General features: G+C 60.9%; 1 protein-coding gene across 1 annotated transcript; it reads left to right on the top strand.

Annotated features, from left to right (window-relative positions):
- The first annotated feature begins 223 nt into the window (after positions 1–223).
- Positions 224–16,287, top strand: LOC116823893 (FH2 domain-containing protein 1-like). The gene is made up of 10 exons (XM_032778812.2): positions 224–541; positions 934–995; positions 8,051–8,153; positions 8,234–8,319; positions 10,293–10,393; positions 10,491–10,561; positions 11,748–11,855; positions 14,530–14,600; positions 14,776–15,052; positions 15,637–16,287. Exons 1-10 carry the CDS (start codon positions 224–226, stop codon positions 16,285–16,287), a joined length of 1,848 nt encoding a protein of 615 aa, XP_032634703.2.
- Positions 16,288–16,970: the final 683 nt, after the last annotated feature.

Below are 16,970 nucleotides of genomic sequence, written 5' to 3'. Positions count from 1 at the left end.
CCCGCCTCTTGCCCGGGGCCCCGCTCCCAGTCCCCCCTGCCTATGTCCGTGGCCCCTGCTCCCTCAGTCCCACACCCGGGGCCCGCTCCCCCAGTCCCCCCGCCTCTGGCCTGGGGCCCCGCTCCCCCAGTCCCCTCAAACGCCTCTGCCTGGGGGCGGGGCCCCCGCTCCCCCAGTCCCCCCGCCTCTGCCCGGGGCCCCCGCTCCTCCAGTCCCCCTGCCCATGGCCCCTGCTCCCTCAGTCCCCACACCTGGAGCCCCTGGTCCCCCAGTCCCTCCGCCGCTGCCTGGGGCCCCTGCCCCTGGGATCCCCCCGCCCCCAGGGGACGCACTAGTGCTCGCCCCACGCCGCAGCAAGCTGCGCAGCTTCCACTGGACAGTGATCCCGGCGGAGCGGGTGTGCGGGCGCCCCAGCGTGTGGACGGCCAGCAGCCAGCATGACTGCACCCCCCTGGATGTGGCACACCTGGAGGAGCTGTTTGGGGAGCAGCCGGCCTGTGGCCCGCGGGGGCCCTTGCTGCTGGGCCGGCTCCAGGGCCAGGTGAGCCTGGGTTGAGGCTGGCCCCGTGGGGGTCTGGGGTCCCTCCGTCTCCCCGGGGTCCGTGCTGCATCCTCAGCCCAGGACAGGCCCTTGGTGGGCTGGCCCCTGCTTTTGTCCTGTGGGATCCTCGTGTGCTGCCCCCCATGGGGGGCGAGCGAGGGGGGATTCTGCTGCGCCCTGCCTCGGGCTGACCTCCATCTCTCCTGTGGGTCTGAGGAGCTGGGCCGGGCTCTGTAGGAGCAGAGCTTGCCCCCCGAGACACTCTGCTGTACCAGGCTGAACTGCCCCCAGCCCCGGGGGCTGTGTGTCCCAGAGCTGGTCTTTGCCCCCCTCCCCCTCCCCTCTCTCTTCTCCCCATGCTCACCCACCCTTCCCCCCACCACTCTCCCCAGGTCTCTCTCCTTGACTCAAAGAAGATCCTGAATCTGGAGATATTTCTGAAGCAGTTTAAGAGGTAAGAACAGGCAGGGGTGGGATGGAGCTGCCTGGCACCACAGTGACCAGGTTCAGGCCAGCCGAGGGGAGCAGGGTCACGGTTGGGAGGTGTGATGCAGTAGGGACTGTCTGTGGGGGCTGGGGGCGAGCTGTGTGCAGGAACCAGAGGTGACTTTAGTGTAATGGACAGTACTAGAGCACTGTTACCTTGAAGCAGGCAGGGGGGAGTGGGGAGTCAACACCTTTGCCTGGGAATTCTGCGAGAGGGTTGTGTCAAGTTTCGGTTTGGGGCTGGGTGGTTGGATTCAGGGATAGAATCCAAGCTGGGATCTAAGCTCCCATGAACCCCCAGAAGGACTTGATTGAGGGGTTCCTGCGTTGTGCCTTAACAGCTCTGCTGTAGACTTGAGTTCCTATATGTCCATAAACCGTCTGTGTTTACTGGGGGCTGCTAAGAGGTCACTAGTGAGAGTCCCAGGAAGAGGGGTGCAGGGCCGACTCCCCCACCTACCGTGACAACGAGTAGGTAGCGGTGGGATATACTTGCACCCCGTGACGGCGGTTCCTGCAGTAAGTGGACTGGGGAGCAGTAAAACGGAAGGGGTGATTAACCCTGGGAGTGTCGTTGACCCAGTGAGTGTGTGCCCAGTGAGAAGGACTTTGCAGTAACAGGGTCCCCCAGGGGATCGCAGTGAGCAGTCCCAGGGGCGGAGGAGTCTGCAGCTCGACCCTGGCAGAGAGGTGGTGACCTCAAGAAGGGCTGGTCCACTAGGGGTCCCCCTGGAAACCGTGGGAAGCGGCGAGCACCCCGACCTGTGAGTGGCCAGCAGGAAGATGTACGCCAAGCGGCGCAAGTGTGACCTGGTGGAGCTGTGCAAGCAGAGGGGGCTGCGCAGTGGGAGGCTTCCCAAAGACCAGCTGATTGCCCAGCTGGAGGAGGGAGACTGCTTGAATGAACTGATCCCTGTCTCTGAGGGAAGCAGCCTGGCAGATGCAGCGCAGGCACCAGTGTCTGTCCGCGCTGTGTGGTGCCCATCCGACCTGAGGCTGTGGTTGAGGGACCAAAAGCCAGAGAACCCGCGACATGCAGGGCGTCTGGCCGATGAGTTTGTGAAAAGCCGGTCGTGGGGTGGCAGGGAGGAGTCCCAAAGGAACAGGCCCACCGCGATGCAGAGAGAGAGTCTCATCCTGGGGCCTCCCAAGGGGGAACAGGGAGAACCCCCTCCCAAGGGGAACGCCCAGCGTCGGGGACAACCGACTGGTTCGAGGGGACCAACGGGACATGAGCTGCTATCAATGTGGCCAGAGGGGCCACATACGGTCCCAGTGCCCCAGACTCAAGGTTCTCAGTTTACCAGGTGGGCACAGGGCTGTCCCTGCGAAGCGAGTGCCTTATTCCCCTGGAGGTCAATGGAAGGAAAGTCTATGGATACTGGGACAAGGGCGCTGAGGTGACGCTGGCCTGGCCCGAGGTGGTGGCCCCAGATCAGGTGATGCCCAACACCTACCTGACCCTGACGGGGTGGGTGGGACCCCATTCAAGATGCCTGTGGCGAGGGTTCATCTGAAATGGAGAGAAAAGGAGGGCCCCAAGGAAGTGGGGGTGCACCACCATTTGCCCACTGAGATGTTGAGGGGGGATCTAGGGGACTCGCCAAGCAACCCCCAGAAAGCCTTAGTCATGACCTGTAGCCAGAGCCGGCGAGGGGCACTGCTCCCTGACCTTGGGAAGGGTGTCACCCTGGAGGCACAGAACCCTATCCTGGTGGGGAGGGAACACCCAAGGGCAAAGCTCAGGGGGGCAAGGCTCCTGACCCAGCCGACGAGAGAGAGCAGGTCCCTATCCCTTCCCCAGCCACTGAGTTCCAGGCCGAGTTGCAGAAAGATCCCTCCTTGCGGAGGCCAAGGGACCTGGCTAACCTCAGTGTGGTACAGACCATGAGGAGAGGTTGCGAGGAGAGGTTCCTGTGGGAGAAGGGATTCCTGTACTGGGACCTCCCAGCGGGGCCTATGGAGAACCCCCCCAAAGGGGAACATCCAGCGTCAGGTCCCTCCGACCCACTCAAGGGACCCACGAGACATGGGCTGCTATCAATGTGGCCAACGAGGCCACATACGGGCCCAGTGCCCCAAGCTCAGGGACAGACCAAGCAGACCAACCCGCAGAGGGTGGACTGGGTAAAACCCAATCAGATGAGGGCTACATTCCAGGAAAGGGGGGCTGGCAACATACCACCTGTGAAGGAGGGAGGAGGTCCCCAGGTCAGCTCCTCTGGGGGGCTGGATGCTCCAGCCTCCGGGTTTTGGTTTACAGGGTGGGCGCGGGGCTGCCCCTCCGGAAAGAGTGCCTTGTTCCCTGGAGGTAGATGGGAGGAGGTCACTGGGTACTGGGACACGGGCGCAGAGGTGACGCTTGCCCGGCCCGAGGTGGTGGCTCAGATCGGATGGTGCCCGACACCTACCTGACCCTGATGGGCGTGGGGACCCCATTCAAGGTGCCCGTGGCGAGAGTACATCTGAAGTGGGGGCCAAGGAGGGCCCCAAGGACATGGGGGTACACCCACATTTGCCCACAGACGTGTTAATGGGGGGGACCTGAGGACTGGCCTAGTAGCACTCAGAGTGCCCTGGTCGTGACTCGTAGTCAGAGTCGGCAAAGGGCACTGCACCCCGACAACGGGGAAGGTACTCTGCCCGAGGTGCAGGACCCTAACCTGGGGGGCGGGGAACGCCCAGGGGCATGGCTCAGAGAGGCTGCGGCCTCAGACCCAGCCAGCAAGAGAGAGCTGGTCCCCATCCCTGTCCCAGCTGCTGAGTTCCAGGCCGAGTTGCAGAAAGATCCCTCCTTGCGGAAGCCCAGGGACAGGCTGACCTTAGTGCGGGTACAGACCATGAGGAGAGGTTGCAAGGAGAGGTTCCTGTGGGAGAAGGGGTTCCTGTACCGAGAATGGGCTCCCCCAGGGGAAGTAGAGTCATGGGGGATCAGGAGGCAGCTGGTGGTTCCCCAGAAGTTTCGCCACAAGCTGCTGTACCTGGCCCATGACATCCCTCTCGCAGGACACCAGGGAATCCGGCGCACCAGGCAGAGGCTGCTACAGAACTTTTACTGGCCTGGGGTCTTTACCCATGTCCGACAGTACTGCCAATCCTGTGACCCCTGCCAGAGGGTGGGGAAGGCCCGGGACAAGGGGAAAGCGGCTTTGAGGCCTTTACCCATCATAGAAGAACCTTTCCAGAAGGTGGCCATGGACATAGTGGGACCTCTCAGCAAGACGACCCGGTCGGGGAAGAAATACATCCTGGTGGTGGTGGATTTTGCCACTCGCTACCCGAGGCGGTGGCCTTGTCCTCTATCGAAGCAGACACAGTGGCAGATGCGCTGCTGACAATTTTCAGCCGGGTGGGGTTCCCCAAGAAGGTCTTAACGGACCAGGGGTCCAACTTCATGTCGACCCTGCTCCGGTCCTTATGGCAGAAATGTGGGGTCCAGCACAACTGGGCCTCAGCGTATCACCCCCAGTCCAACGGGCTGGTGGAAAGGTTCAACGGGACGCTGAAGATGATGCTAAAAACATTTATGAACCAGCACCCGCAGGATTGGGACAAAGTACTTACCTCACCTGCTGTTCGCGTACAGGGAGGTACCCCAGGAATCTACTGGTTTTCGCCTTTCGAACTGTTGTATGGAAGGCGGGTAAGGGGGCCCCTGGACCTGATGAGAGATGAATGGGAGGGGAAGGCCACTCCCGAGGGAGAGTCAGTGGTGGAGTATGTCCTGACCTTCCGGGAAAGACTGGCCGAGCTCATGGGCCTGGCCAGGGAGAATCTGGCCCGAGCCCAGAGGAAGCAGAAGGTCTGGTATGACCGCACGGCCCGGGCCCGTGCCTTTGCCACGGGGATCAGGTGATGGTTCTCATCCCGTGAGGAAAAACAAACTCCAGGCCGCCTGGGAAGGGCCCTTCAAGGTTATCAAGCAACTAAATGAGGTAAACTATGTGGTGGAGCTGCTGTCAAAACCGGGCACATCACCGTCGGGTGTACCATGTGAACATGATGAAGCCATACTATGACAGGGGAATGTGGTGTTGGCCGTGTGTGGACACTGGGAGGGGCAGGGAGATGACCCTTTAGTGGGGAGGGGGGAGAGAGAGAATCTCTCTCTGTTTTCCTTGAATCTGTTTGCCTCTTTGTGGCAGGGAAAGGACATGCTTCTCTGTATTGTGATTTAAAGAGGTTGGATCAGTATCTCTCTGGATAGCCCAGGGAGGGAAAGTCTGGAAGGGGGGAGAAGCGGGAATGGTTTATTTCTCCTGGTTTTAAGGACCCAAGGGATTTGGGTTCTTGGGGTCCCCAGGGAAGGTTGGGGAGATCAGAGTGTACTAGGCACTGGAATTCCTGGTTGGTGGCAGTGCTATCAGATCTAAGCTGGTAAGTAAGCTTAGAGGTTTCATGCAGGTACCCAAATTTTGGACGCTAAGGTTCAGATTTGGGAATTATACCTTATGACAGATGCCTACCCCATGCCCAGGCCTGACGAGCTCCTAGACAAGCTGGGAGGTGCTCGGTACCTCATCACCATGGATCTTACAAAGGGCTACTGGCAAGTGCCACTGGACGCAGATGCCAGGCTGAAATCGGCCTTTATCACCCCTCTGGGGCTCTACAAGTTTCTGACCCTGCCCTTTGGCCTCAATGGAGCGCCGGCCACCTTCCAGCGCCTGGTGGATCAGCTACTGAGGGGGATGGAGAGTTTTGCCGTGGCGTATACCGACGACATCTGCGTCTTTAGCCAGACCTGGGAGGACCACATGTCCCAGGTTAAACAAGTACTGGACCGACTCCGGGAGGCTGGGTTAACCGTAAAGGCTGAGAAGTGCAAGGTGGGGATGGCTGAAGTATCTTACCTGGGCCATCAGGTGGGGAGCGGCTGCCTAAAGCTGGAACCAGCGAAGGTGGAGGTGATCAGAGACTGGCCCGCTCCCCAAACCAAAAAGCAGGTCCAAGCCTTTATGGCCGTGGTCCCCAACGTGGCACCCGTGGGTGCCATGGTGCCCACTGGGGCATTTATGCGCTCCCACCTAGTGCTCAGTAGGGAAAAGAAACCGCGGCCCTGCGGTTGCCGGGGATACAGAACACCAGGGCTGCGGGCGCCAGTGCTGTCTGTCTTCGGCAGGCACGGGGCGGCGGCTTAGCCAGAAAGAAGCCGCGGCTTCCTGCCTGCCAGGGACAGAGAACTCCAGGCTACAGGCGCTGGTGCTCTCTGTCCCCGGCAGGCACGGGGCTGCAGCTTCTCTCTGGCTTCAAGAAGAGAAGCCGTGGCCCCACGCCTGCCGGGCATGGAGAACTCCAGGGCTGCAGGCGCAGGGCCCGCCTAGTGCCCAGCAGGGGAGAGATGCCAGGGTGCCCTGCCTGCTGGGAACAGAGTACTCTGGGGTTGCAGGCTGCGCAGCTTCTCTCAGGCTTCTCCCTGCACTGCCCAGAACTGCCGCCAAAACAAACAAACAAAAACGCTCCGCCTCTGCAGAATGGACCGAATGCTGCCCCGCAGCATGTGCTGACACAGGCATCTGCTTGCTCCACTGGTGCCTGGAGCCAGCCCTGTATGTGAGTCTTCTTCCTGCACTGATACTGCTGTTTTCTTGGGCTTTGCAATTTAGTACTTTTTTAACATTTCGCTCCAAAATGAGCGGTTCAAATAAGAGATAACTTACGTGTTATTTCAACCCAGAGTGGGAAGAATAAATAATACGAAAAACATCGTATTTAATAATGTACAAGTATAAAGTAAGCCTTGAAAAATTGTTGGCACCCACCACACTCTGAAAACATGAATGTGCTACTGGCCACAAAAAGGTTGGGGACCCCTGCTTTATGGGGATGGCGGGTACTATCGAAGGTTCGTGCCCCACTTTAGTGCCATAGCCAGCCCCATCACTGAGCTGTGCAAGAAGGGGAAGCCAGACAAGGTGGTCTGCACCGAGGAGCGCCAGGATGCTCTCCGGGCGCTGAAGGAGGCTCTGGTTAGTGGCCCAGTTCTGGCAAACCCAGATTTTGACAAACCCTTTATGGTGTTCACCGACGCCTCAGACACGGGACTGGGGGCAGTGTTAATGCAGTAGGATGAAAAGGGGGAGAGACACCCCATCGTGTACCTGAGCAAGAAGTTGCTAGCCCGGGAGCAGAACTACGCGGCCATCGAGAAGGAATGCCTGGCCATGGTGTGGGCCCTTAAGAAACTAGAGCCATATCTCTTTGGGCGACACTTCACCGTGTACACGACCACTCTCCCCTGACCTGGCTGCACCAGATGAAAGGAGCCAACGCCAAGCTCCTGAGGTGGAGCCTGCTCCTGCAGGACTATGACATGGACGTAGTCCATGTGAAGGGAAGTGCCAACCTGATAGCGGACGTGTTGTCCCGGAGAGGGGGCCCTGAACTTCCCCAGGTCACAGGGCAGAGTGACCCCGCTCAATTCAGTCTCGAAGGGGGGGAGAGATGTGATGCAGTAGGGTCTGTCTGTGTGGGGAATGGGAGAGCTGGGGATGTCTTTAGGTGAGGGACAGGACCTAAGCCTGTAACCTGAGCCAGGAAGGGGGGAGAGAAAGTCAACACTTTTGCCTGAGAAGCTGGACAAAGGAAAGGAGCCTGCTGGAGAGGGTTTGGTCAGTTTCGATTTGGGGCTGGGTGGTGCAGCGCAGGGAATCCCAAGCTGGGATCTAAGCTCCCTGAACCCCCAGAGGGACTTGATTGAGGGGTCCTGGTTGTGCCTACAAGCTCTGCTGTAGCCTGAGTTCCTATTGTCCAATAAACCTTCCATTTTACTGGCTGGCTGAGAGTCACTGTGAGTCCCAGGAAGAGGGGTGCAGGGTTCTGACTCCCCCATACTCCATGACAGGGAGCAGCTGGTAGTGGGAGGGGAGCCCCAAGCTGCACCATAGACCCCCTCATGTGGGGGGCAGGGATGGAGGGAGGGTGGGGATGATGAGGGTCCTTGGGGCAGGGATTGAGGTGTGGGGTCTGAGGCTGCTTGGGGGCTGGTCTCCGGGCTGAGCTGACATCTCTTCCGCCCCCCAGGCCTGTGCAGCAGATCGTGGCCGATCTCCGGGCCGGTGCTGGAGCCCTGTACGGGGCTGAGAAACTGCTGGAGCTGTGCAAGATGCTGCCCGACGCAGACGAGGTGAGGAGGCAGGAGAGCGCAGGCAGTCCAGTCCCTGCGGCAACTCCCTGGGCTAACGCTCCCTGACTCTGCCCCAACAGGTCAAAAAACTGAGGGCGTTCCAGGGCACCTGGAGCCAGCTCTCGGACGCCGAGGCCTTCTCACTGCTGCTTGTGGGGGTTCCCAGGTGAGAGCTCTGGGCACCCAGTGGGGGCGCTGGGGGGAGCAGGGTGGTGGCTGTGGGGGGGTGTCATGGAGTGTGGGTGAGTCCGGCCCTGCACCCCACTTCCTGCAATTCACAGTGACTCTCAGCAGCCAGTAACACAGAAGGTTTATTGGACAATAGGAACTCAGTCTACAGCAGAGCTTGTAGGCACAACCAGGACCCCCTCATCATTTTTGTTGCCCTTCTCTGAACCTTTTCTAATTCCAAAATATCTTTTTTGAGATGGGGAGACCACTCTGCACGCAGTATTCAAGATTTGGACATCTCATGGATTTATATAGAGGCAATATGATATTTTCTGTCTTATTATCAATCCCTTTCCTAATGATTTCCAACATTCTGTTCGCTTTTTTGACGCCGCTGCACATTGAGTGGATGGGTTCAGAGAACTGTCCACAATGACTCCAAGATCTTTCTTGAGTGGTAACAGCTAATTCAGACCCCACCATTGTATATGGATAGTTAGGATTATGTTTTCCAATGTGCATCACTCTGCATTTACCAACATTGAATTTCATCTGCCATTTTGTTTCCCAGTCACCGAGTTTTGTGAGATCCTTTTGGAGCTCTTCACAGGCTGCCTGGGACTTAACTATCTTGAGCAGTTTTGTACCATCTGCAAATTTTGCCACCTCACTGTTTGCCCCTTTCTCCAGATCATTTATGAACATGCTGACTAGGACTGGTCCCAGTGCAGGCCCCTGGGGGACACCACTATTTACCTCTCTCCATTCTGAAAACTGCCCATTTGTTCCTACCCTCTGTTCCCTGTCTTTTAACCAGTTACCAGTCCATGAGAGGCCCTTCCCTCCCATCCCATGACAGCTGACTTTGTGTAGGAGCCTTTGGTGAGGGTCCTTGTCAAAGGCTTTCTGAAAATCTAAGTACACTAGATCCACTGGATCCACATGCTTGTTGATCCCCTCAAAGAATTCTTGTAGATTGGTGAGGCATGATTTCCCTTTAAAAAACCATGTTCACTATTTCCCAACAAATTATGTTCATCTATGTGTGACAATTTTGTTCTTTACGATAGTTTCAACCCATTTGCCCAGTACTGAAGTGAGGCTTACTGGCCTGTAGTTGCCAGGGTCACCTCTGGAGCCCTGCCAGGGACGGGGTGGGATCTGCCTTCCTGGGGCCTGGCTTGGACAGGGACAGGGACGGGGACGGGATGGGCTCTGCGTTCCTGGGGACAGGGACGGGGATGGGGTGGGATCTGTATTCCTGAGGCCTGGCTGGGACGGGGTGGCTCTGCCTTCCTGCGGCCTGGCTTGGCCGGGGACAGGGACAGGGATGGGGACGGGATGGGCCCTGCATTCCTGCGGACAGGGACGGGGACAGGGTGGGCTCTGTGTTCCTGGGGCCTGGCGGGGACGGGGACAGGGTGGGCTCTGTGTTCCTGGGGCCTGGCGGGGACGGGGACAGGGATGGGGACGGAATGGGCTCTGCATTCCTGGGGCCTGGCGGGGACGGGGACAGGGATGGGGACGGAGTGGGCTCTGCATTCCTGGGGCCTGGCGGGGACGGGGACACGGATGGGGACGGAGTGGGCTCTGCATTCCTGGGGCCTGGCTGGGATGGGGACAGGGATGGGGATGGGGTGGGCTCTGCGTTCCTGGGGCCTGGCTTGGCCCCCTAGGCAGGCAAGTCAGGTATGTCTCTGGCCTGGCACAGTCCCTCTTGTGGGCAGGGCTTTCCCAGAGAAGGGCGCTGGTGGGGCAGACTGCCCAGGCACTGCGTGGCTGGGACCAGGCCCCGGTTTGAAGTGGGGGTCACTGCAGGTGGACGAGGGTTTTGGGGAGCCCCTGGTTGCTGAGCTGGCTGCCGAGGCCTGGCTGGATCCCGGAGCTTGGCCTGGATCCCATGGCCTCGCTGCCCCAGCATCTCCGCAGCCTGGCCACTCCGCTGTCACCTGCTCTGCTTCCCCCTAGCTACGCCCAGCGCCTGGAGCTGCTCGTCCTGAAGGAGGAGTTTTTCCCCAAGCTCAACTCGCTGAAATCCTCCATCCAGATCTTGACTGAGGCGGCTCGGGGTGCGTGTGGGGCTGGCCAGGGGCACTTGGAGGGCAGGGGAGGGGCTGGACCCTGGAACAGAGCCCCCCACTCACCTCCCGCATCCCCTCTCCGCAGAGCTGCTGGGCTGTGAGGAGCTGCACGTCATCATCCGCCTGGTCCTGAGAGCCGGCAACTACATGAACACGGTGAGAGCCCGCTCTGGGGCCGGGCCGAGGGGGGGCTTGGCTGGGTCTGAGGGGCCAAGGGGGTGCCACAGATCCAATGGCACGGTGCCCTCACCTGGCTCTGGGTCACATTCGCTGGGGTCAGCCCCTCGGCTCCCCCGCCAGGGACCAACCTTCGGAGCCCCCAGCCCCCGCGACACACCAGGAGCCCCCTCAGCGAGTGCCCCTGGTGGGACCCCGGCAGGAGACTTGTACCCAAAGGGAGCCAGGCACCCCCCCCCCCGCCGCCTGACTCTGCAGTGACTCCGCCCATGGGAACTGCAGGGGGGTGCCTGGGGGGCTGGACCCAGCACAGAGTCCTGGGTTAGCGCCGGGTCGAATCAGAGCCCAGAGCCCCCCGGCCCCTCTGTAATCCCCTTCCAGGAGCGTATCCTTGTGCCACTCATCCTTAACACTCCCCGTCCCCCTCTGCCTTTGCTGTCCAGTTGGTCACACCGGCTGGCTGCCTGTGCAGGGGGGCCCATCCCTGGGCATTGGGTGCTAGGTGCCAAATGTCCAGGCAGTTGTCTTCTGGGCCTCTCGGTGGGCCCTGGCCCCAGCCAGCCAGGCACAGTGACACCTGGGTCTCTGCCACGAGCAAACGCCCGCCCTGCTAACCGAGCAGCACGTGGGGAAAGTGAGGCACGCAGTGTTTGTACAGAACATGGTCACAGGGGGCAGCCTGGTCAGTGTCTCCTGACCCCTCACAGCAGATCCTTCTCTCACAGCCACTCCAACCTCGCTCCTCACGTGTCTCTGAAGCCTCCCTAGGACAAGTGAAGATGGGAGAAAGGAAGGAAGTGGGGATTATTGGTTAGAGCGGGAGGTGTGGGGAGCCAGGACTCCTGGGTTCTCTCCTGGCTCTGAGAGGGGAGTGGGGACTAGCAGATAGAGCAGTGGGGGCTGGGAGACAGGACTCCTGGGGTCTCTCCTGGCTCTGGGAGGGGAGTGGGGACTAGCAGATAGAGCAGTGGGGGCTGGGAGCCAGGACTCCTGGGGTCTCTCCCGGCTCTGAGAGAGGAGTGGGGACTAGCAGATAGAGCAGTGGGGGCTAGGAGCCAGGACTCCTGGGTTCTCTCCTGGCTCTGGGAGGGGAGTGGGGACTAGTGGTTAGAGGGGGGAGGCTGCTGAGGGTACCTGTTTCCATGGCATGCACTTTCCTTGTCAGGGAGGCTACGCTGGCCATGCCGCAGGCTTCCGGATGGCCTCTCTCCTCAGGCTGGCAGACACCAAGGCCAACAAGCCAGGCATGGACCTGCTGCACTTCGTGGCCATGGTGAGTGTGGAACGGGGCTCACCCCCAGAGTCAGGGCTGTGAAAGGGGAACTGGGACTCAGGAGGGAGGCTGTGTTGTAGGGGTGCAGCGGGGGGGAAGAGGGGGGCTTGGGACTGTCAGGGATCCACAGGATCGGGGTTATGCCCTACTTTTTGAGCAGTCTCTGGGAAGGACCCCATCAGTGTGCTGGACCCCCTGGGGGGCTCACTCTTCCTCCAGGCTGAGCCTTGTGGCCCCCCTGTGTCCTGAGACTGCAGCTCTGGGCCTGGTGCCCCCCTGTGAGCTCTGCCTAGTGAGTCCCAGAGCTGGGCCCCTCGCTCCGCATGGCACAGCCGGGTTCCCCAGCACTGAGGGTGAGCCACAGCCAGGCTGCAGTGAGCACCCTGTGTCTCTGTCTGACCCCCAGGTGAGCCCCGACTGCGCCCCACAGCCCACACTTATCCCCACCCACCCAGCCCTGTCGCCTGCTGCTCGGCTCCCGGCAGAGAGGTGGGGAAATCTAGGTCACGGGCCCGCTCCTGGGGGGATTCTGCGCCAAAAATAAACAATTCTGCATGTAAAAGCAGCAGAGAATCCTGTGGCACCTTATAGACTAACAGACGTTTTGGAGCGTGAGCTTTCGTGGGTGAATACCCACTTCGTCAGACGCAGGATAATTCTGCATGTTACATTTGTCAAAATACCACAGTATCATCATGCCTGTTTCGATGGGTCTGGTAATTTATTTCAAAACACCCGCCAGCAGGTGTGGCTGGGTTTCACGGAGTCCCCAGGCGATGCTCTGGAACTGCTCCCCACCAAGCCAGTCAGGACTTTGGGGAGCCTCCTCTCCCTTGGAGCAGACTTGTTCAGGGCAAGAAGCTCACACGGCTTCACCTCCTGGGTCTCTCCTTGGAGCATTCAGCATCCTCTGCCTTCCGTGCGCTTCCCACAGCGAGTCCCCCCAGCGGGGTCCTGAGGGAAGCACGAGAGGTCCTGACCCCCACTTTGCAGTCAGACGTGACTCTCAGCCAGTCAGTAACACAGAGGTTTATTTATGACAGGAACAAGTTCTAAACGGAGCGTTGTAGGTACAGCGAACCGGACCCCCTCGGCCGGGGTCCATTCTGGGGGGCAGTGAGCCAGGACCCCCAAGTCTGCCCTCAGCCAGCTCCAGACTAACAACCCTCCAGCCCCTCTCTTCTGCTCCTCTTTCCCGGGCCAGAGAAATCTCCTATCCTTTGTCTCCAACACCTTCAGCTGGCACCTTTGCAGGGGAGGGGCCCAGGCCATCAGTTGCTAGGAGACAGAGTGCCCGGCAGTTAGGTGCACTGGCCCCCCGCTCTGCAGCAATCACACACCCTTATCCCACCACCTAGATATTAAGAACTGCAGAGGGGACACTGAGGCACCAACACAGTATTCAGAGCAAACATTAAGACATTCTCAGTTTGTCACACTGGCACAGTACAGCCAATGGGGAGATTCAGGAAGTGGGTTTGACCAATAGATTCCGTACACTGAGTGTGGAGTGAGAATTCATGTAAACCACAGCACAGAACTGGATTTCTTGCCCACTTGGAAGCAGCCCAGTGGCTGGGGGAGTCGGGTTAATGAGGAGCTGAGGGAGAGGGCGGGAGCCTGGATGTGAACCTGAAGGGATGATGGGTGTCAATGGGAGAAGTATGGAACAGGTGTGGGGGGGGAGCCTCCCTCATGCAGACCCTGGTTGACCCCAAGCTTCTCCCAATCAGTCAGGCACATCTGTCCCACCAGCCCCTGCCTCAGTGCTGTCACCCCAGTCTGTGTGACCCCAAGCAGCCCATGGGCCCCACTCTGTCATCCCCTGTGTCTCCTCGCCCCGCGGGCAGGGTGCTGTGAGGAACGCAGCCTCTGTCCTCTCCCCTTCCGCGGCTGGCTGCTCCGGCCCATGAGCCCGCTACCCTCTGGTGTGTAAGAACATGAGAGCGGCCAGACTGGGTCAGACCAAGGGTCCATCCAGCCCAGTGTCCTGTTGGCCGACAGTGGCCAGTGCCAGGGGCCCCAGAGGAAATGAACAAAGCAGGGAATCACCAAGTGACCCATCCCCTGCGCCCATTCCCAGTGTCTGGCAAACAGAGTCCAGGGACCCGTCCCGGCCCAGCCTGGTGCCGCAGCAGCCCCTTGTGGGTGTAATTGCCACGTGACCTCAGGGCAGGGGGGGAATCTGCAGAGCACGTGAATTCTGAGCGTGTGCGGTGGGGCAGAATTTCCCCAGGGGTATGATATGGAGGCTGACGCCCAGCCAGCCAGATGACTCCCACACCTACGTCTTTTCGTCCGACCTGAGGGCAAACAGCCCTTCCCCCCACATTGGGTACCAATGCAGTATAGAGGCAAAACTGAGACGCGTGGGCTTTCTGGAAATGTAACACAATATTCCCAGTGTTGGAGGATGGGGGCGTATGTTACTGCACGGAGGGTGGTGGGAGGGTGCTGTGCTGGGGGGGGACAGGGGAGTGTTGTGGGGGTGCTCTGCTGTAGGGGGCAGGGTGCTGGAAGGACACTGGGTGCTGTGTGGAGCAGAGTGGTGGGAGAAGCACTCTGCTCCAGGAAGTGTAGGTGGTGGTTTGGGATGGGGGGTCACTAGGTGCTGTGGGGATGGGGTGAGGGGCTGTGCTGTGGGGGGCGGGGGTCACTTTGTCTCTTGCCTCAGGAGGCTGAGCGGAAGGACAGGAGCCTGCTGGATTTCCCGAGCAAACTGGAGCACGTGGGGCTGGCATCACGGTGAGCTCCCCCTCCAGCCCCCAGAGCTGTACCCTGTGGGTCCCTCTGCCCCGGGGCGGGGTCTCTGCTCTCCCCAGTGTGGGGCTGGAGCCTCATGGGCCTGCCCCAGTGGGTGGGGGGCGCAAATGGGGCATCATGGAGCTGACGGGTTCCCTCACCCTGTCCACGTGCGCAGGATCCAGGAGCAGGAGGTGGCATCAGAGCTGCAGGGCCTGGGGGACCGCCTGGCAGGGGCCCGCGACAGCCTGCCGGAGCTGGGCCCAGGACAGCTGGAGCCCTTCCTGCAGCTGGCGCAGGCAGAGCTGGGCGCGGTGCAGGCGGACCTAGAGCGGCTGCACCAGGCCACGGCAACGCTGCGTGACTTCTACTGCGAGGACGAGGCTCTGTTCTGCCTGCAGGAGGTGTGTGCCGTGCTGCACGCCTTCGGGGGGCGCTTCCAGACGGCTGTGCAGGTACCCCCTGAACCTCCCTGTACCTCCCCTGCCCCCCAAGTGCTGCACGCCTTCAGGGGTTGCTTCCGGATGGCTGTTCAGGGGGCACCTGCACCTCTCCTGTCCCCCAAGTGCTGTACGCCTTTGGAGGGCGCTTCTGGATGGCTATGCAGGTACCCCCTGTGCTCCCTGTATCTCCCTGTGCCCCCTGAACCCCCTTGTATCCCCCAAGCCCCCTGTACCTCCCCTGCCCCCCAAGTGCTGCACGGCTTCAGGGGGTGCTTCCAGACAGCTGTGCAGGTGCCCCCTGAACCCCCCTGTATCCACCAAAATCCCCTGTACCTCCCCTGCCCCCTAAGTGCTGCACACCATCGGGGGGCACTTCTGGACGGCTGTGCTCATAACACCCCTGTCACTCCCTCCAGTGGGGTGCGGTCTAGTGATGAGAGTCTGGGTTCTATTGTGGTGCTGTGTGGGCAGTGGGGTCTGCTGGGTGGAGGGGGCTGGGGGCCAGGACTCCTGGGTTCTCTCCCAGTACAGAGAGGGAGTGGGGTCTGCTGGGCAGAGGGGGCTGGGGCCCTGTCCCTAAGCCCTGTTTCCCGCAGGAGAATCGTGCACGGGAGCAGGCCGAGCAGCGCCGGCAGCAGCTGGAGCGACAGCGGCAGGAGAAGCACCGCTCCATTGCCACATGCTCGGCGCAGGAGCCGGAGCTGCAGGATGTGGAGCTCGATTTCCTGTTGACGCGCACACCCCATCTGTGCCGCCGGAGCCGCACCTCCTGGGGCCCACGTACCGGGCCCTGCGGCAGCCTGGACTTGAGGGCCGGGGTGCGCCCCGACCAGGCTACCCTGCCGGAGCCCTCAACCAGGGAGACCAGCCAGAGGCGCCTAAGCCGGCGCCACACGCTCGCCATCCTCCCAGGCCACCCTGAGCCCCAGGACTCCCTGGGCCCAGCGCCTGCCCCCTCACCAAGGCCCCCTACCACCCCTGTGGGCAGGAAAGGGGGCCTCGTGTCCTGGCTCCCTGAAGGGCTACCATCCCCAGGGGCCTTGCCAAAGCCTGTGGGCTGCTCCCTCAACACCTCACCCTCCTGCCCTTTCCCCAGCCTCTTCCATAAGAAGGCCCCCTCCCCAGGGGCTATGGGGCAAGCTGGCCCTGTCTCCCCCACAGCCTCCCCCAAGGGAGTCTCCACTCTCGCTGGCTTCTTCTGGCGCCTCAGCTTGGCCGAGAAGCTGCTCAGGCCCTCCCAGAGCTGAGGGGGTGGGGGTGCCAGGGGTGGGGGTAGCTTTGCCTGCCCCTCCTGGCCCAGGGTGCAAGGCTGCCTTGCAGCTATAACAGGGAGACTGCTGGGGGTCCCATGCTCCTGCCCCCCTAATGCCATGGTCAGGGCCTGGGGATTTTGGTCCCCACCCTCCCCTCAGGGTGCCCTGGCCTCTGCCTTGGGCCTCCCCCCGGGCACCATCAGCCGCTCGGCCATTTTAACTGTCCCTGTCAGCACCCTTTGCTGGTTGCTGGGTTTGTTTGTTAATAAATCACGAGGAAAATGGTCCTGCCTCCACTTGCCCCTCCTTCTGGCCAGGAGGGCAGGGTCAGGGCGCACGGCACGTGGAGAGCTGCCCCGGGGCAGGGCCTGGCAAGGGTGGCTTCACCTGCCCTCGGCTGGTTTCTCAGGGCTGTGGATGATCTGAGCAGGGAGGTGCCCCCATCAGGGGAATCTGGGCTGGGCAGCCAGCCGGGAGCTGAGGGTCGAGTCACTGGTTAAATGATCCCAGCCCCAGCAGGCACTGTCCCAGGGTACCGGCGGGGGGCCAAGATGGGCTAGAGGGGCCAGGGTTGTGCAGTGTCAGGGGCTCTGCAGTAGCAGCCAAAGGGGGACCCCGTGTGGGGCTGGAAGCTGCAGCGGGAGAAGGCATGGTTGTAACAGGCAGGGCCGTTCGCC

The sequence above is a fragment of the Chelonoidis abingdonii genome, chromosome 1 (genome assembly GCF_003597395.2).
Source record: "Chelonoidis abingdonii isolate Lonesome George chromosome 1, CheloAbing_2.0, whole genome shotgun sequence".
In the NCBI taxonomy this organism is placed as follows: Eukaryota; Metazoa; Chordata; order Testudines; family Testudinidae; genus Chelonoidis; species Chelonoidis abingdonii.
This window is presented reverse-complemented; position numbering and strand designations above follow the sequence as displayed.